At 37.0% G+C, this 21,205-nt stretch overlaps 1 protein-coding gene across 4 annotated transcripts in view; it reads left to right on the top strand.

The window, feature by feature from the left end:
- NUP58 (nucleoporin 58) overlaps positions 1 to 20,153 on the top strand; it is a 37,065-nt gene extending 16,912 nt beyond the window's left edge. For 2 of the 4 annotated variants that reach the window (XM_035542448.2, XM_035542449.2), the window contains exons 12-16: positions 670 to 752; positions 3,582 to 3,783; positions 10,436 to 10,534; positions 13,238 to 13,333; positions 18,020 to 20,153. In XM_035542448.2, the coding sequence (XP_035398341.1) occupies positions 670 to 752; positions 3,582 to 3,783; positions 10,436 to 10,534; positions 13,238 to 13,333; positions 18,020 to 18,189 (650 nt within the window). In that variant the 3' untranslated portion in view covers positions 18,190 to 20,153. The remainder of the gene's footprint in view (positions 1 to 669; positions 753 to 3,581; positions 3,784 to 10,435; positions 10,535 to 13,237; positions 13,334 to 18,019) is intronic. The other 2 variants (XM_035542451.2, XM_035542450.2) reach the window with 1 other exon arrangement.
- The last annotated feature ends 1,052 nt before the right edge of the window (positions 20,154 to 21,205 follow it).

Raw genomic sequence — 21,205 nt, 5'->3', positions numbered from 1 at the left:
TGAGTGGGTGCACTGAAAACAGTTTCATATCTGTGTGGGAAGCAGACTGTCCTAAATCTAAGACTTTATGTAGGCAACAAAGCTCCCCATTGTGTCTTTCCCTCAGTTTATGACGTGCTTGTGGGTAGAATAAGAGTTCCTGTGATCCTTTTTAGTCATGTTTTTAAAATGCAAGTAAAGTTTCTGTTCTGCTGTTATCTCTTTGCAAAATCAACTGAACACTGAATCGTGCATTTACTCAGAGTGGAAAATATATACGAATGCAAGAAAATCTGATCTAACTCTGTGTAATAAATGAGTGAGGTAAAATGTTCCTGTGTAATGAAGACATTAAATAGAATAATATTTTCCTAGCTTTGCTGAGTGACAGAGTTGTGGGAAGCAGATTACCATGCATATAAGAATGAATTGGGGAAAAGAGTTGGTTTTTTTCCCCAAAAATAAAGCTTGAAGCACTGAGAAATAATGCTTCAGGAAGTAGTTCTGTGTGCAGGTCTTGTATCACCTAATTACTCTCAAATTCTGGATTTCTTACAATTTCTTCTCCTGCAATTTTCTTGTGCTTCATGCTGTATGGTTTCAGGGTGGGCTTTTTGCAATAAAATAAACATTAACCTTTTTCTCCTGGAAGTAAGATTGTAATTGTCATATTTTATATGCCTCTTACAGATTTGTCCATGGCTATGCAGAAAATCTATCAAACATTTGTAGCCTTAGCTGCACAACTTCAGTCAATACATGAGAATGTAAAGGTATGTTGTTTTTGTTGCGTTCCTGCATATTTAGTGAAAGAAATAGATGCTTGTTGATAGCTAATAATATATCTTCAGGTATTCTTTTTCTGTTAAATTACTGTTTTTAAAAATTATGTAACAGGTATCCAAGAAGTACTTTGAGTAAAAGGGCAACTTTTGTTCAACTGAGGTCTAATTTGAAATGTTTACTTACAGTGATGTTGGCAACTGACCACAGTCATTTAGGTTACAAAATACTTTTTAACTCATTTTTCTTTTTAATTGTTGATCAGTTCTTGAAATTTCTGTATTTGATCTCATGCACGTATGTTTTGCTCTTTACCCAACGACCTCTTGATCTCAAGCAAAGACAATCTAAATATGCTTTTACTCAAATAAATAACAATAAAAAGGTATGCACCAGTAAGAGTTTTCAAAATAACTTGGTGAAAAGTGTGTTCTGGCTTGCTTGATTTTTTTTTTTTTCTCCAATCTGGCTTTCAATGAGAGTCATATATACAAAAAGACTACTATGGGGAAAAAAAAAATGCTGATGTGGTAGTATACCAGAGGAGCCTAGTTAGGCTTGGTTTTCTTTCTTCACGGACTCCAGCTCAAGTTTCTCATAACAGTTCTGGACAAATGGGCAAAATTTCAGTGTTCTACAATCTGTAGTTTTTCTTGACCTTCAGAACTCTTCTTAATAACAGGGACAAAAAAAAAACTTGGAAAAAGTACAAATATTTGAGATTGTTTTTGCTAAGTGACTTTTTAATTGGGAATAGCTCTGCTTTTTTTCCCTTGCAGAGTTTCTTCTGCATGGTATTGCTACTTTTGTAAACATCTGAAACTGTTTACTTTTCCTTAATAATGTTGAAGAATGCAGATGCTCTTGTAGGAGCAGATTCTTTGCATTACATTGCTTCTGTCATCGTGGATATTCACTGGATTACAGCTACCTACCATCAGATATTTGTGCTGCTCTTAGATAACTCATTTTTGGTACCAGATAAAGAATATATCGGCTCTTCTATAACTTCAGCAGAATGAGACAAAGAGGATCTGGAACATCTTCTGGGCTTTTCACTCCTGAGATCTGAGTGTAGCCCTCACTTGTGCTGTGGTCTGTGTGGTGATACTTTTGTTATTTAATGCAGAGAGCTGGATTAGTACGCAAGTGTAAGCAATAATAACTTCACGTACCTTGTCAGCGTGATTCAGTATGAAAGGTGTTACTTCTTAAGGAGTATATTATCTGAAATCAAGGGGTTGGTTTGGGGACTTTTCTTTCTTGTGGGATGTATTTTGAAGTTCAATCTAGTGGGCATGACGACTTATATTTTGGAAGACACAATTGCAGCTTCAAAAATCGGAGAAATGAACATACTCCTTAATTGGATCTTTCGTTCTGGCAGTTCATCAACTGTTAGAAGCTAGGAGAGGAGAGCAGTTTTGAAACTGCTTTTTTCTCTGCCGTATTTCGCGGTTGTAATACGATTTGTGAAGGCAGAGCTGTGACCCCAATTCATTCCTCTGTCTGAAGCAGGCTTTCTGGCTTGCACATATACTTCATTTCAAAGGTTTGAAGTTGTAGTAAGATGTAACCTGGAACTTCTTTGTACAGGGTTAGTTGATAAATGTATTCATATTATAGGTGAGTGTATAAGTACATTCTGTATCCAGGTTCAGTAAAGAGTAAAATGTGCTTGGGCACAATTTAAGTAGAAAACTTTATTAAATCATTCTGTGTAGGTTAGTCTTAAGACCCTGTTCTACAGCATCTAATGGCATTTCTGTCAGCTGCAGTTAATATGGCATCTTATTAAATCTCCAAGTTCTATAAACGTCTTTTCTCACCAAGGACAGCAGTCCTCATATGATAATACGAGAGAAATCTTTCTGTGTTTTCTGCTATTTCTGATAGACTTGGGCTACAGCTGTTAAAATCCTGAGTCAGAATTCTTGGACCGGAATTAAATGTGCTCCTCAGATACAAGCACTTAGCCAGGAACACGGGAAATAGTAGTCTTCCATAAAATCCAGTTGAATCTATTGGGTTTTGTTTTTAATAAATCTATTGCATTTAAAGATACTCTCTAGATGGAAATCACTCTTACCAGCTCATTAAATGAAGCCATTAGTCCTTTCGTGTTACCTAAAATATCTATATTTCCCTTCTTTGTGACAAAGGTCACTCACAGAAATCGCTCACGATGGAAAGGCCAAGCCAGGTATTGCCACAGACGGTGGGTTTTTGAGGGCATGGGGAGGGCAAGACGCAAGGCAGGAAGGAAGAGCAAACTTGGGCTACCTGGAAGCCTAAAGCAAGAATGGTTTATTGCATTGAACTGCATTACCTAGCTGATGAAATGAATCAGCAATGATAGTGGATCCTAAAATTCTGATGCCTTCTTTGGGTTTGTCCGAAGAAAGAAATGCAAGAGAGAAAGGACAGTTAGGTGAAGCAAACAAGGATGTGCAAAAGGGGTAACACTGAAGAGAAGTTATATCATTTAATGAGCTAGTAATGTGGCAGTATTTCACCTCTGATGTCAGCTAGTACGCCAACAAATAAAATTGTGCTGGTTTACACCAACTTTGAAAGATTTTGGTATCATGCAGAATGTTAATCTGTTACACTTGACCACTTTGCAGCATTTAAGTAAAGGACAACCTGTGGATGTAGCTGATGCAAAACAGTTCTATCCAGTTTATAACTTGACTAGATCTTTTCGTGTCTTTTTAAGGAAATGTTATAAATAACCTGGTTTCTTTTTTTTTCCTTATGAAGTAAAGGTTTTATGTCAAATATACCGAACTAAAATCGCTTCCCCCACCCCCCTTCAGATGCTCAAAGACCAATACCTTGGCTACAGGAAAACCTTTCTGGGAGATGCCATGGATGTGTTTGAGGCAAGACGAACAGAAGCTAAGAAGTGGCAGAGCGCGCCACGTGTTACCACTGGACCGACCCCTTTCAGCAACATACCAAATGCAGCAGCCGTTGCGATGGCTGCAACACTTACTCAGCAGCAACAGCCTGCTACAGGTCTGAGTGCATTCAAGTTATAGATTATTAGTGTTACAGCAGTAGTAAACTTGTGTACAATTTTCTATGAAGTCTTCCTTTGTGTTAGACTAAAAATCTAAACGTTGTGATGAGTAAAGTTACTGATACATAGCCAATAGAGGAAAAAAAAAAAAGCAGGGTAGACTTAGCAATAATTATACAACAGATACTTAATCTTGTGAATTTACTTGTATTAGTGATATTTCCTGTACTGTTCTAATTTACCCCCTTGGAATGTGAGTCTTCACTCTTCAGTAACATCTCCGAATACATTTAGTATAGCCTCTTTCCAGAGTTGTGTGGTTATAGTAAATTATTTTAGAATCAGTGAGGAGAGAATATCTAAAGGCGTATTACCTTTTTCATATGTAAAACGATTAATGCATTTTTATATAGCACTTTGGAACTGTAAAATGAAAAATGCTGTTGAACAGGAAGGATAGTCAAAAATCTGTGGAATAGGAAGGTGGATGCCTGGCTTATTATTTTATAGCCAATTCCTTCATCATGGTGATATTGGGGCAGTTTTTGCTGCCTGTTCTGCTGTTGTGAATATTAGTAGAGAAAGTAGAGTGGAACAGTGGTTCTATGTATGCATGTATGTTTAAGAGGAAGACCAAAGCAGAGGAAATACCTTATCTACTGCTAAGGACAAATGAATATGTATGGCAAAGGAAGTAACTTACAGCACCTTAATTGACATTATTATACTAACCATCACTTTTCAGAGAGGGGTTCCTGAATATAGGGAGTTGAACTGATATTTAATCATTTAGCAGAAATAATATCCTCCGTTTAATTTTATTTGAATGTGGATATGTCTGTCAGCAAATTATGAAAAGCTTAGTTAACTGCATTCTACATTTATTTTCTAAGATGTATGCCTGTGTGTACTGGAAGTTAAGGGAGGGAAAAGGTGCTAATTTGTCTCATAACAGCAGTCATATTTTGAATTAGTTTAATTAAAGACCTACTCAGCAACCACCCTTAGGAGTCTGACAACTTATTAGGCTGTCCTTGCCCTCTCCATAGAAAGAAACAGAAATGTGCTTCCAGCCCTGGCCCTTATAAACAGCCAGGAGATGGGTTTTAAAGGACAAATATGACAGAATATTTTGAACGCAACAGAAAATGAAGTCATTATGAAATATATTTATTTTAAATTTCTTTCGTAGTCCTGTCTTCCTCTTTCTGCTGCTATCTTAATCCATGGAAATTGAGTGGAAGTGACATCAACAAGAGATAACGTTTTTAAACTGCCACACCAGCTTTGTTGCAGTTTAAAAACATAATCTTTTGTGCAGCTTAATGTTGCGAAAATAGTTCCTTCTCCCCCTGTCTTTCTCCTTGTCTTTTTTTTTAATACTCTCCATGATCATTACGGGGTTAGTTGTGGATACAAGTCATATACTTGAGATGTCACATTCAAAAGTTTTACTTGCGTTTTCATAAACTGTGGCGAGGGATTCAGATTTTTCTCTTCCTGGTCCAGATTCAAGAGAGCTGCCAATAACTTCAGTAAGTTGATGCCACTTAAGGCATGACTTCATTAGTGTTCTCTCAGGGGTTAGGAGCGAAAAAAATGCAAACTTGACCTGTACCAGCACGCATGAGGTAAGGTGACTTTATACCTCAAGTTATGTTATAACATTTTGTAGTGGAAAGAGTGAAGTTGTCTTTTGTTTCTTTGTGTTTTTTTTTTTTTGTGTGTTTTAAATTAGGTTAGTGGCTTTGGCAGAGTATTTCAAAAGCCAAAAATGTGCCAACTTCAGGAGCGGTGCAAAGAGAGCAAAGCCATTAACGTACTTCCTACATGCCAACAAAAGTAGGCAAGAACTTGAGTTTACTGCTTATTCAGCTGAAATACTGTTGCCATCCATGAAACTTGCTTGATGACTTGGAGAACTAGAAGTAGATTGAAGTGCCACTCAAAACATCAAGAATATTTGAAAACATTAGAAAATAGGCTTAGTAATTGAAGTAATCTTACCTACTCCTGTGGCTTAAAAGAAGGATTAGTCAGGCCTGAACTCTTTCAGAGAGAAACAGTTAGTCTTGAAAGCTTACTATGAAGGAACATTTCACAGCTTTCCTTAGATTACTGATTTCAGTGCTTGACTTGTTCTCAACATCTTACCCAAAACTTTATAGCTTCAAGTTTAGTCCACTACTTTTGGTTTTATTCTCAGTGGAAAAGGAGAATAATAATCTATTCTTTCAGTTTTGCAGCAATCGTTAAACACTTGAAGATTGCCTCCTCATAGTTTCCTTTTGCTTGTTTGAGGAAAAGATTTCAGATGGCCATTTACTGCAATAATGCTGCAAATATTTGGTTGTTTTAACTTTGTGGTGTTACGAGTTTCATAGAATCACAGAATGGTTTGGGTTGGAAGGGACCTTAAAGCCAACCCAGTTCCAACCCCCTGCCATGGGCAGGGACACCTCCCACCAGACCAGGTTGCCCAAAGCCCCATCCAGCCTGGCCTTGAACGCCTCCAGGGATGGGGCATCCACAGCTTCTCTGGGCAGCCTGTGCCAGGGCCTCGCCACCCTCTGAGGGAAGAATTTCTTCCTAACATCTAATCTGTCTACCCTCTTCCAGTTTAAAACCATTCCCCCTTGTCCTATCATTATCTGCCCGAGTGATAAGTCTTTCTCTGTCTTTTTATAACCCCTTTTAAGTATTGAAAAGCTGCAGTGAGGTCTCCACAGAGCCTTTGTTTCTCCAAGCTGAACAGCCGCAGCTCTCTCAGACTGTCCCCATAGGGGATGTGCTCCAGCCCGCCGATCATCCTGGTGGCCCACCCCACATCCATCTTGTGCTGGGGGCCCCAGCCCTGAACGCAGCACTCCAGGTGGGGCCTCACAAGGGCAGAGCAGAGGGGCACAATCCCCTCCCTCCACCTGCTGCCCACCCCCTTGTTGATGCAGTTGGCCTTCTGGGCTGCAGGCATGCGCTGCTGGCTTGTGTTGAGCTTTTCGTCCACCACATCCCCCACGTCCTTCTCTGCAGGGCTGCTCTCAGCGAGTTCTTCTCCCAGTCTGTGCTCCTGTCTGGGATTGTCCCTGCCCAGGTGCAGCACCTTGCATTTGATAGACTGTCCACTGGAAGTTAATCATGTATATTTCTTTGCAATATCTAGATCTGTACGAGTGGGATGGAGGAAGGGGGGTAGGATAGTAGAAGGTTATGAAATGAGGTATATGGAAGTGGAAGGGTCTGTGTAATACCTGACCTGCTGTTGCTGTTCCTGAAGATAAGAATAAAACAAGAAAATTAATCTGGGCTTTAATGTTTTTTGACTAAAATCTAATGTATGGTACTCTAGTATTGGGGGATCAGGATGGTTAGTCTCTTAAAAAATATTTGATGTTTACATGGTGAAGTCTATTTCATCAGGTTAAATTAGTTACTATTCTTTCTCTGAAACGGTAATTTATTCTAAATTTGTTTTCAGAAGTCAAAGGTTTAGTAGCTACGTCTAAACTGTGGGATCAGGGAATGTTTCCCCAGTTCCTGGGTGTAGATATGCACCCCATTTATGTTTTCTTTTTATACCAAGGCATGTCTGGCTTCCACTGAAACAAAGCCAGTGGATCCTGGGCATATTGGAAGAAAGGGAGCAAAGATAAGGCTCCACTGGTATCCTGGGGTGGATCATCGGGACACCAGGATTGTGTTGTGCACGGTGAAGCACAATTTTTGTGCAGTTTTATTGAAGCTAGAGTTATTAAAATAGTTTGTCTTGTCTGCATGCAGCTTTTCTCTCTGGTTTAGCACCTTTGCTCTGAGCACAGCTTTATTGGTAGCAGTGGGGCTGGTTATGCTTTTGTGCAGCAGTAGCTAGCTCTAGCCACTGCCTCACTTGCACCTTCCCTGAGCAATTTTTAACAGCGTGGAAGTTCAAATGATGGGGGCTGGTCTACCTATTACTATTGATGGGTCTAAAGTGAACGATTTTAAAGGAAATCAAAGCCTAGTGAATTAAGAGCTGTAAATGCACGAGGCCGAAACAGATCTTTTTCTGGTGAGACTAAGTTGTCTTAAAGAAATAATTTTCAAGCTCACCTTTCCTCCACTTAAAAAAAAAAAAAAAAAAAAAATTAAATTAAAAAAAATCCCCCTATGTACCCCTAAGAACTTAGCTACTCTCTCCTTAACTGGTGAAGTGCAGAGTTAGTCGAGGCATTATCAAGCTATTAGCATACTTCATTATGTTTTGACTTGACTCTTGAGATTTAAGAGCTAATAGAAAATGATACTGGATTTTTTTATAGCACTTAAATTACACCCAAAAAAAAATTGATACCTTGGTTAAAACTAGTCAATGTATTACTTTGTCAGAATCAGATCGAAGTTATGACGCTAAATTTGTTCACTGTTAGGACCAGCTGTGCTACAAAAATTGCATAATGTCACTTTGGGAAATCTTGCTGACCTGTCTGGACTCTGTAGTGGGTCCTGTTCGTTAAACTGAAATGCTCCACAGGGCAGTATAGCAAGGTATAAAAGTGTTAAAAGACTTGTTACAAAGAACTTGTCTGGTACCTGTAATAGCCAGAAGTGCCAATTTTTGCTAGTACTTTTGGCATTGAAGAACCTTTATTACTAATTTTTTTGCTATTGAAAATTGTTTACTTACAAGAGCTATAACTAGCGATGATGCCTTCAGAACATTATGGTACAAAATCAACAAATATCCTATGCTGTTGCTCAATGAAAAGCTTGTTAGCCTAAGGTATGTGATCCTGTTTTATATAATCTGAGGTGTTTTAGAATAATGTTTTTTACTGGCTCTGAAAAGCATGTTGCATTGGGGTGGGGGGGAGCTTTGCCTGGAGGACTGTAGTGTTTTTGTTTTAAGGTCTTCCACTAACAGTGCCTCCTACTGAGATAGAAAACCTGTGCACTCCCTTTAGCGGAGAAGGAACTGGATATGTGTTTTGGGGTTCTTTTAGTTTATTAGATGACTGACTTGTGTAGGGTTTCTTGTTTTTTATTGATGAAAAAAATCTTAAAATAAGAGCTGCTAGGTAGATGTGTCAGTATTTAAACTGGATGTAAACAAGTTTAGTTTGGAATTTATGTGAAAATTTGCAATTAAAACATCTGATATACTTTCTTTAGTTGAAAAACTAGCTTGGGTTTTCCAACTATTCCTGCTAAGCAGAGACTGAAAGCTAACAACGTTTAGTTGCCCTTAAAATTTAGTTTAACACTACTTGGAGTATGCAGATGTCATTCAGCTTGGATCACAGAAGAATTTTGTGTTCCTTGCAAAAATGTTACTTTTCAATGTACAGTGCCTTTCACTTGATTCAAAAGGATTTTCCATTTAAAGCTTCAAAAACTGATTTTAAAAAGCTTGAAACGCTTATGTTTTAAAACTTTAGATAAATGTTAGTTACAGGAAGCTTTGTAGTATGAAGGAGGGTGTTTTGAATGAAATTAAACCCAAATTTTAATAACTATTTAGGAAAATGACTGAAATCACTAGAGCTTTATAGTGATATTCAAGTAAATAATGACTTTCACACAGATAATACATAAAGTATATTCAGAGGTGAAAGCTTGCGTTGAGGAAAGATGCAAATGTCTGTGGATTAAGAGTTTGGCACTGTATTTTGTTTTCAATAATGAAACTTTTTAGCTAGTGCACTGAAAACTGTGCTTGAAAAAGACAGGAATATGATTGTACTGTGAAAACTGTCAAAATATATTATTTATCAGAATTAAGTATTTTAAAATGTGTTAGTAACAGGCTAGTGAGTTGATTCTTTATTCCCCAAGGCTTAAAAAGAAAAAAGGAAAGAAAAATAAAAGGAACTGAGGCTGTAAATTTTATCTTGGCAGACTGAAAATGTTTATTGACAGTCCTGCATCTTAGTGGGGATATGCAGGGAAACTGTCAGCTTTTTTAGTTATGGGACAAACTCTTGACTCTGAAATTTTGAATGTATCTAATTCATTAAGGTACACAGAATTGTGCCTTTTGTAAATGTTTATTTAAACAGGTGGTTTGACTAGTTTACCTTATTGAATGGTGTAATGTAGCAGAGCTCAACAGAACTCAGTTATCACTTGTGTGGAAAAAATCGAATTGTCATGTTACTGTGTAATTGACTTGCTTAAAAATGAACAATAAATTTAATAAAATAAAGTCATTGTCTTGTTTTTTATCATAGTGTTCTGTTTAAATTTGGATGGAATATTTGAAAATTCCTATTTATTAAATTAATATAGTTTTAGAGTAGCATCAGCTCTTACAGTTTATCCCTTTTCTGGTTCCATTAATACAGGTGGCTACATGTTACCTATAGTTCTGTCAAGATTTTGATTAATGCATTAATTTTAAGGTGAAACTGGTTAAGATTTAAAAATACTGAATGGTGTTTTCGTGTTACTAGTTTTGGGAAAGTTTCACCTTATTACAGTCAGTGTTACTAGGTTTTTATCAGGTGGACATAGAGGCAGGCAGTTAAGTGAGGAATTTTGAGTTAAAGTTTGGGGTCTTAATGGGATTTGATGAAAGCAATGATGTTCACATGATCAAGTACTTGAATAAATAAATAAAGGACCTCTTTACTATGAAAGAGTAAGGCAAGTTTGTTCTCATTTTTTTTATACCAGGGCCACAGCCATCTCTGGGAGTTAGTTTTGGAACGCCATTCGGCTCAGGTATTGGCACTGGCTTGCAATCAAGTGGCTTAGGTTCTTCAAGCCTTGGAGGTACACTTTAACTTTTCTAATGTTTCATTGAATTATTATACCGCACATCTGAATCTCTTGTAAACCTTAAACTCCACTGAGAGGATGATCTGTTTCAGGGCAAGACCTTTACAGTTGGCAGTCTACACTTTCCAAACTTCTTCATGCCTTGCAGGAAGTTACTAAGGCTATAATAGAGTATTGTAGTGAAAACCCCATGGTGAACAAGATGAAGTTATCACAAAGGAGTTGATCCTATAGCTAGGGAAGTGCATCAAGAACATCCTTCTGTACTACAGCTTGCATTAATTTGTTGCATATTTGAAAGTTGGGCACGTGGGAACATGCTATGACTAATTCACGGAAGTTCTTCACCTGTTATATACAGCTACAGTTCTGGGATCCTGCTTGGTGCAACATTTGTTTAATGTCACACCGTTCATTTCATCAGTGCTGAGGTGGGAGGGAAAAAGGTCTTTCCCAAGCTCTAAAACAAAGCAACGTTTGAAAGTGAGGGGGAAAATACTTACCAAAATACTGATTAATAGTGCTGGTGGGGGACATACACCAAGAGGACTCATGACTGTTTCAGAGTAGGTGGTAGTAATAAGAAAATAAAATTTAAATGTAGACATGCATTTTTATTTGTATGTAACGAATTTTCAGAAGTAGAACTAAAAGTCGAAAAGTGATTATCCGCATGCAAATTTCTTGTCTTATATCAGTTGGGTTCCTACAGTTGGGTTCCTACAGTGCAAGTCAAAAGACACTAGTGTCTTCTCTCCTGTGTGAGATCTGCAAAGACAATTGTTTTATCTGAGCACAAACAACGCATTGTGTTTTTTCTTGTTACACCCTCTCCACGTTGCAGCCACAGTCTGCATCTGTGCATTTGGATCTTTGAGCACAGTATGAAGCTGTTGTAATATTTAAAATGCTATCACCAGCTGTTGGAAAGATGTAACTGCTGTGATGCATAATGCTCGAAGATTACATCGGTATTATCTTAAACGATGATCTTGAAATTATCGTTATCTATCAATGTGCCTTCTCATTAGTTTTTATGCTTTCTCAGATTAAAAAAGAAAAAGAAAAAAGCCCCTACACCAAACGGGAAAAATAACTGAGAATAGTGGACTGAATGGAGAATAATTGTGGTTTATCAGGTTATTCCCATGATGTTTTAGATGCCTTAAAAAAACAAAATTCTTCCTTTTCAACGAAAGAGACTATAGGTTAAAAACTGGCAAAATTGATAAATAAACAATATAAACTAAAGAACATTTTAATTTGATGGTCATCTGCTTCTAGTTTTGTCTTAGAGGCCTAACTTGTATTCTTCACAAGTTCTTTGATTAGGAAGGCACTTGCTTGCATGTCATCTCTTGTATATTAATTTATAAAGTTTTGGTCTATTTGACAAATCAAGGAAACCTTCTAATGGAAGCAAGCGTAGAATACCAGAATACATGCAGAATGACCTGCAGTGGTGCTCGGAATCCAATGAACAGAATGAATGCTTCGACCATTCAGACTTTTTTAAACAGCACAATTCTTAACATATATTGTTGAAACTGCATTTTAGCTGGGAAACGTGCTGTCTTGCTATGATAAATAGTCTGTGAATTTTATCAGTAACAATTGTATAGGCTTTTGCACTTGAGGATGTAAGATAAGTGGAGTATTGATCCTATGCTTCATGAGATGGTGATACAGATACTTGCCTGACTATTGGTAATTCATTTCCACCTAGATAGGAGAAAAAAAGTGTAGCTTTCAGAATATCTTGCATTCAAATGGTATTTGCTATTATATAAAATTAAAGTATTGCAAGTATTTTCCCGAACACTTCAAACAAAAGATGGGGGCATAATTTCGTTGAATATAAATAGTTCTAATTTTGATAACTTCTTGAGTTGGGGGAAAAAAAACAACTCTATCTGACCTCTGTCTCAAACTGCAAATATCAACTTGTTTTTCCTTTACTTTGAAATCACTTCATGCTAATAACACACTTTGAAATTCTGAAATACTTACAGTATGAAGTTATAAATAACAATTGCAAAATTAGTTTTATTACAGCTATACGCTTATTGCAGTAGTTTTTATGATTTTCCATTAAAAATTCTAGAAATTATTATATTATTATTATTTTATATTATTATTCTAGGTTCTATCTTATTTTGCCATGTCTTAGGTAAAGCTGATCACCAGTAAGACTGGAATTGGGGTGGGGTAAACCCTGAAATGAACCAGATGTAAACTCAAGAAAAAGCTTGCTTTCTTCTAAGTGTAGAGAACTTTTCTCTTGGAGTTCTTCTTTTGGATGAAGATCATGGCTTTCTCTAATAGAAGTCATATAACTTGTCTGAATTCTCTTAGTTTTGAATATTGTATTCTTGACAATCTACCAAATGTCTATTGAATTGCTGTTAAACTCAGATTCTCTGCCTGCAGTTGCTTATAATTTTTTCCTTTACTCAGTTTTGTATTTGGAAGGAAATATTTTTCTCTGAGGCTTTCATGTTTGCATTGTTATTCTTTTATAGAAAGCAATGGTATATTGAGAATAAGATACACTTGATGCAGTAGCCTTGGGAATATTTGTTTACCAAATAACGCTTAGAATTATGTTTGGTTTTAGAGTACTTGCCCCAAACCTATATATCTTTAATTGCTGTGTCTGTAATTTTTTGTTGTGTGTCTTTACTATTATTCTACTAGGATTTGGAAGTAGCTCTGCCTTTGGAAGTAGTGCCACAGGAGCATCATCATTTGGGTTTGGAACTACAAGTAAACCATCAGGAAGTCTAAGCGCAGGTTGGTTTATTTTTCTTGAATTCACGTTTATCTTAAAGCAGAAGTTCTATAGTCAAACTACTCTACAGTCTTAAAAAAGCTCCTGACACAAATATGCTTAACATTGCATGTATATGTAACTATGAGAGTAACTATTGACTTGCTAAATGTGTTTTCAGAGAAGTTTTTCTGGTTTTATTAAAGGTCTTGGCAGTATCAACTAAGTATTATTTTTCATTTAAAGGTCTTTATCTAATTAAAAAGGAGAACATGCATCAGATTGGATAAGTTGCAACCTGAGGCACAGAAATAGAATACAGTTACTACTTGAACGCATAGGCCATCCTGTTACTGAGCTATTGAAATGAGTGCATAAATTTGTGACAAACGTGCCCGTAACTTAACTTTAACTGTAAATACAGGAAGTTGAAATTATTTTTTAGATGCCTGGAAGGCTGCCTTAAAACTCTTTTTTTTGCTTATTCTTTGTCCTAAATAGTAGATTATAGTAGCATATCGTTGTAGATACCTAGAATTCATGTGTTAACTGTTTTGAAAACCCTTCTGTGGCAATTGAGCTAATTATCTCAACATTGTTTCACTTCTTTGGTTTTATTTTGTTGGTAGTGAGAAGATGAAAATATGGATGTAGTTTCTCCATAACTCAGATGTCTGAAATCTTAGTCACTTCTACAGCTTGCGTCTACCTATTTAGTTTTTAAATTGGAGTTTGTTTTTGAAGCTTGTAGTTTACTGTGGTCTGTCGTGTAGTCTTCAGAGACACATTGAAGGAGTATCATGTCTCCTGGGATTAGCTTTTGGTAGCATGTTTAAGAAATTTCTCTTTAAAAAAAAAAAAAATGCTGTTATAACCATAGTAAGTGTTTGTTTATTAGTCAGCACCCAAAACATTGCCTTGGACCAGTATCTTGTTGGTTGCTGTGCTTTTTTTTTCCCCTGGTTACTGTTACATTTTTCTGTCAAACTAGGCCTGTAAAGTGCCTTAAGCTTTGTGTTATAAGGTGGAAATATACAGCCAGCTTAGTGAGCTATTTAGCACCATGAACACCCTAGTAAATTTTTGATAGAACATCTCTGATTTTTCAGTATGCGGTTTCGAAGCATCAACCTTCTTTTGCTTATTTTTTTTAATACCAGAAACAAGTCAAAACTTGCACTGCTTAAATTTTTATTCTTATTTTATAATATTTCAAATAGTATTACAGAATTTCAAGCTGCTGGGTTACAAAGAATATAACTTAATTTTCAGTGTATTTAAAAATACAATAATAAAACTAGTTGTATGGTTCAGTTGTCCACTGCTAATGAGGTATCAAGCCAAAGTAAACAAATAGTCTTGCTATATTGGCAGTGAGCAGAGACAATTTAGATGTCTCTTTATTGTATTCCTCAAACCAGGCTCTGCCATGGTGGCAGTGCTCCCAGTCTCTATTTAGCAGTGCAAATGAGTTGGATCCGGTTAAATAAGGATTGTTTTCAGCTATCTCAAGAGTCACAGATCCATAAGGTGGTAACCAGGAATATAAACCACTAAATGTAATTGCCAACATTTTGTGCTTATAAAATAGCGTTCATGAAAATGTTCATCTAGACTGGGATTATGCATTAGGAACCTTCATAAAAGTTTGGTAGTCCTGTAGCATGTTAACTTTTGCCACTATGTCCAAAATCCTATGTTGTATAGCTTCCAAATCGCATATGATCTTTGGTTAGATTTTCATGTGTGTGTATAAATGGGTTTAAATGATGCCTAAATGATAAGGCTAGCAATACTTTTTTTTTTAATTTGTGTGTCCTATTTCTTAAATAACACTTAAAAAACAGGCTTGTTTCTGGATCCTATATTACCTACCGTAAGATAGTTATATCTTATTTCTGAATCCTTTTTTTGGATAGTTGGGAGATTGGGGGAATTGGGATATATGGGTATACAGATGTTACTGCTTTTGTTTAGATGTGAGCACTTTGGTATTTTGCCTAAATTAATTTATAGGAAGTGTACTGTCATCCTTTCTCTCTGAAACAGACAAAGCTTTCTTCCACTGTGGAAAGCCAACACCTAATTAAAAGTCCCTCTTAATTCCTAATTCCTTATTCATCTGATGGCAATCAAAAAGGTTGCTTTGAGGGGGATGTCGTAAAGAGCCTTCATTCCCAAAGTCATGGGAAAAGGAGAAAAAATAAATAAATTGATTTTATAGAGATGATTTGAGGGGGGGGGGATAGAGGGTGTCACGCTATTTTCATGAGAACTGAGATGCTAGACATGCTTTGAAGAGCTGAGTTGGGAATTTGGGTTGGAGAACTGTTTTCATTGAAGAACAGCAGTCTCACTGCAATGGGGTAAGTTCCAATTGAATGGGATTGTGGCAGCACATGCTCACACTGCTGGAAAGTACACCTACATGTAATCAATATATAGCTGTGAACAGGTTCTAAATATGGGGGCTTTAGTAAATCAATTAGAGCTGTGCTGGAAATCCCTTTACATTTAGAGTGGAGATAGGAGGAGAGAATAGATTGCCTTTGAGATCTGCTGTTTATTCCTGTAGCATTAAAACAAGCAAAAAAAAAAAAAAAACAACCACAACCTGTTATTGGGAAAGTTTGTATGATTTATTTGGCTTGCCTACCTGAAGGGCTTGTCTGAAGTTTATTGAATTGCTTGAGTGTGTGTAGAGAAGAGCAACGAAGCTGGTGAGGGGACTAGGAAACGAGACATGAGCAGCAGTTGAGGGAATTGGAGTTGTTTAGTCTGGAGAAAAGGAGGCTGAGGGGAGACCTTATCATGCCTCTGTGAGAGGAGGGTGTCGGTGTCTCAGATGGCAAATGATAGGATACAAAGAAACAGTCTCTAGTTGTGCCAGGGGAGGTTTGGATCGGATATTAGAATTTCTTCATGGAGAAGGGTGGTCAAGCATTGGGATGGGGTGCCCAGGAAAGCAGTGGAGCCCCATCCTTGGAGGTATTGAAGAGATGTGTGGACATAGTGCTTAGGGGCTTTGAGGAAGCAGAGGTGTAGATGCACAGTGAGTGAGGTGTACTCTGAGGTTCTTAAGGAAGGTGCTAAGTTTGTGCCTTCAAAAGGCAGGTGGTCACCTACTTTCTGAAAATATTTGTTTAAACCTAAGTAATATTTATTTCAGCAAAGAAACTGTTGATCATCTTGTAGCTATGGTTCAAGACTGTGCGAACACTCCTCGAACCAAGGTATTTCATGACTTCCTTGCAACAGGAATAAGACAACGTATGTCTTGTTCAAAGTTTATTCCTGAAGATTTTCATTTGAGTATTCTGCGTAAGAGTTATCTTAAAAGAATTTATGGGAAAAAGCCATTTAGATGATTTTCCCTTTTGCCTTTCTACAGTTTTGTGGCTGTCCTGAATGGTACTTGTAATGTACTAGCTACTACTTTCCAGGTCATATCTAAATTAACAAACACATTCTCAGTCTTCGGTCACACAACTTATGCATCTCTTTCTTTCTAACACAAAGTTCATAGTGTGGTTGTGCGATCCAGATCCAGACGTTACAGGAGGAATAATTTCACCTTATTTTAAAACAGTTCTTCATCTAATGCTTCAGTAACAATAGTTCTTGGTCTAATGCTTCAGTAACAAGTCAAGGAATGGAAGATGTCAGACTTGTGTGAGCAACTTTGGGATTCTGATGAGACAACCAGTTGGGTCTTTAATTTGGGGTTTTAGAGATAATTAAGGCATTCAGTTGAAGATACTAATATGAACAAAGGATTGATTTTGCTGTCTGAGAACTGATGAAATTGTTTATGTTAAGTAATGCTTATTAAGAACATACCCTCTTCTATTTGAGAATCAATTGTGTTTTTCTTAATATTTTAATTATTTTCATGTTAAACTTGTATAAAACTTAATTTGCTCATGTCATACTTGTTATTTTGTGACTGGTTACCTTACTCAGTTTCTTGAGAACAATATGAAAGCAGACTTACGAACTTGTTCTTAACCAGTATTTGAGAAGCTTCTAGCATCCTGTTTCAACCGCTATCAAGGTGGTTATGTGTAACTGATACAAATTCACAAACGAAAGTGTAATGAGTTGGTTTTACTGTCGCTGAAAACTGTAGGTGGATTTTTTTCACCTGATCTTGTTTTGTAGCTGAACCAAATGATTTTTTTATTTATTTACATTTTATAGAAAAAGGGGGGGAAGGGTGATACAAGAGCAAAATTTGCTCACCTATTCATTCAGGTTTTCCAAAGCTTCATTTTTTTCAAGGCTGTTTGATTCAGGTCACAATCAGTTGTTAGACACCAGGAATTTGGCAAAGATTTTGAGCCTTTTCTGCCTCGGTTAAGGTGGGGTCTGTGCCACATAGGGAGGAAAAGGTAGCCTAGTCAATAGTGCACGAGGCTTGGGGCTCTTCCAGCTCTGCCATGAACCTGCTGTGGGGTGAGGAGTGCAGGCCATGGTCTGCTTATGCTTCTGTCTTCCCTCCCATCCTGCTTTATGCACACTACACATCTAAATATGCTATGTGTACTTAGAGAGCTTGAGGAGAGAGTTACAGTTCTTCTGTTGTACTGTTTCAGTTTGGTATTGATAAATATTGGTAATAAAGTAGCTGGTGTTCACAGCTTCAAGGAGAACAAAATTGCTATCCTGATGTAACTTACATTTTAAAATATTTTTGCCTCCCTCACAAGGCTTTGGCAGCTCGACTACATCTGGGTTTAACTTCAGCAATCCTGGCATCACAGCATCAGCTGGTCTGACGTTCGGGGTGTCTAATCCTGCATCTGCAGGCTTTGGGACAGGAGGGCAACTTCTTCAGCTGAAGAAACCTCCAGCTGGAAACAAGCGAGGGAAAAGATAGGCACCCCTTTTAGGGAAGTGGAAGTGAATCAACTTTGTTCATCTGAAAAGTCTATTTTTCTAGATTGATGCATTAATTAAATTGCATCCCGTGAGATTTATAAAAAATAAAATTTAAAAAAAATTTGCTACTTTTCCCTAGTCTGAAATACGAAAGGAATCATATTGAACAGCTATTTTCTTGTGAATAGAAACCCGTTTATGTATTTTTATTTTTGGCCCTAGTTTTAGAAATGTTCTATACTGCATTATTAAAGAATCTTGTAAAACCATCTATTTAACCTAATGTTAGTAGCAGACTATTTTTTGTTAATAAGCTTTATACCATATGAATATATGCATATTTGTTTTTTGTACAGATAAAATATATTCTAGTACAAATACTAGAGTTCATATCTTCTGTTCCTGGATATGGCCTTTAAATCTACTTCAGGGTGTTTTTGTGTATATGGATGTAAATATATACAGTACAGTGCACACAGCTGTGTGTATGTCTGTGTATATATATGTATAAAATAAAAACAGATGTGCAAACCTTGCCCCACAGACAGGTCTCCTCTTCTTTGTGTGTTCTGTTTCTCCATGTTACTCTGTGGCTCCACATTTTGAGGTTCTGAATTTCAGATAGTGGGTCCCAGGCTGTGTCATCTGCTTCTCATGTTCTGTTGTTTAAGACCAGCTGAAATACAATGTTTACTATTTCACGAAGCTTGGTGTGTATGTACAGTGTTTAGGAGCTGTGGTTTTTGAACCTTTTACTTTACCCATTTAGCAGCCAACTCTAAAGAAGAGTCTGAAATTGGCACAGACATTTCATAGGTAATGTTCCCGAACTGTTTTGTTTTGTTTTTTCTCCTGAGCTGCACAGTGGGGTGTTGCAGGATTTCAGCTGAAAGCTCGGGGTTCCACAAGGTTTGTTTGCAAGCAGAGAGCTGTCAAGCTGGATGAGCTTTTCCCTGCAGTTGGAGGGGATAAGGATATACTATTGCAGTGAAAACCTGAATTAAATGTTACAAAACAGAGTTGATTCACCAGCTTCATCTAGTCAGTGCTACCTGCATTGACTTAAAGAGCTATTGCATATCTGTTTTCAATACAAGGTATAGTACAGTAAGTTGCTGCTAAAGAATTGAGAAAAATGTGATTTGAAGGTTAAGCTACTGCAACAGTAGAGTATGAATCTTGCATATTACATCTTAGCTGCTTGTGCTGCTTTTCCAATTCTGTGTCCACTAGGAATAGCTGGAAAAGACCTTAAGGAGGCACTGCCCTATGTGAGAGAAGTAATAGATCCATTTAATCTTTGCAAATAGAGATACAGGTTGAAGTGTGAGTGAATGTGGAGCTTTGGAGTTGTGTTGCTGTTTCTAGATGATGTTTTGTATATAACATGCATCAAATTAATATTCACAATCATTTTCACAAAAGCACCTTCTTTTCTAAAACAGTTACAGTGCGTAAGATTTTTTTTTTCTAGTACCGAGCAAGTTATTTGCTTTCTCTTGTTGAAGTGTTATTACCATTTTGTATGTTTTGGAAATGTCTGCATTCAGCAGTGGTTGCTTTTTGACAAATGTTCGGTTTATCACTTGATCTGGTAAAATTGAGGGAAACCGAGCACAGAATTCTTCCCTTTTGTACACTTGTATGTTACTGCGTCTTTGTGACCCTTCCCCTGGGAAGGGATATAATGTGTGGGTTTTTTTTATGTCTGGGAAAGCTAAAAGTTTATTTTGATTTCGACCTTTTAAAAACTTGGGCTGCAGTCAAACCGGTAACGTTTTTATTCCTTTGTTACTGCTTTTTTGATAGTTAATGTTAAACCACTGGACTTTCTTGTAATGTATCGATTTGTGAAACTAATTCTAAATGTGTACTGTTTGTCCACATGTGCAACAACTTACCATTGTGCAAACAATAAAACATTAATGCTGTGATCCTTGTAATACATATTTGCCTATTTCAAAGACTGTTTCCTCTCGTCTTCCTCTGTTATAGGACAAACAAAACCGTAACTGGCTAATAAGTAGAATTGTTTCTCCTAGAACTTAGAGTTGTTACTTCTGAAGCTAAGGCCATAATCTCTGGATGGAAAGGGAGGGTTGGGGAGGGGGGAAGGAAAATGTGGTTTTGTCTAGAATCTCTTAACACTGGCTATATAAACCTTGGTCATGCTGTAATATAACACAGCACTAGGTGTACTTTTTTGTAAAGTCCAAGGCAGTCTGAGCCTCCTGTGTACCTGTATTGTTGTTTCTTTTCATGTTAAGGCAATAGTTCTCTTTAATTTTAGCCTAAGTAAAAAAGTGATTATATAATAAAATAATTGCATGCTGAAGTACAAACTAAAGTGGTCAAAATGGAATTTGAAGTAATCCTAGTCCCAGAATATTACTTTGGTTGTTGAATTTAGCCATGGTTTTCATGGATCAGCATTGCATACATTATTATTTCATTTTTTTCAATGTAAACATATGCAATACAATTAATGTGCAAAATGCAGATACGTTCATGGTATGGATAAGCTTTCTACCAGGTGTGTTAAGAAGCTGACGTACTTAAACACCATGAAATGAAATAAAGTCTGGAGTATTCGCTCTTTAAAGAAAGAAAAATATGTATGGGAGGAAGATTGAAGTGGGACATATGTGGGATGTCATTCTCTTTATTAAGACCTTGTTGTACAGCTGTGATGTAAACTTATTTGTGGCCTCTTTTACCAGAAGGGTTTTTTTTTCATTATTCCCACTACAATATATGTAACAGGAGGTATGCCTTGGTTTGCTTTCTTCTTGAACCTCCTCCTGGTCCAGCATCTCCCAACTTTCTTTGCTCTCGTATTTGTCTGTTTCTGGCATGGGGTCTATGTGGATAGTGTACCATGCGCATTGACTGCTTTCTTGTTGATTGGGAGGGAGGATGTTGAAATTAGGGGAAGCTGGATAGAGTTCATGCATCTTCCTCACCACGGGCATCTGAAATCCAAATCCTGGCATGTCCTTCCACCTACGTGTTCA

Source organism: Cygnus atratus, chromosome 1 (assembly GCF_013377495.2).
Source record: "Cygnus atratus isolate AKBS03 ecotype Queensland, Australia chromosome 1, CAtr_DNAZoo_HiC_assembly, whole genome shotgun sequence".
NCBI classification, from domain to species: Eukaryota; Metazoa; Chordata; class Aves; order Anseriformes; family Anatidae; genus Cygnus; species Cygnus atratus.
The sequence above is the reverse complement of the archived record's forward strand: the minus strand, read 5'-3'. Positions and strand labels throughout refer to the sequence as shown.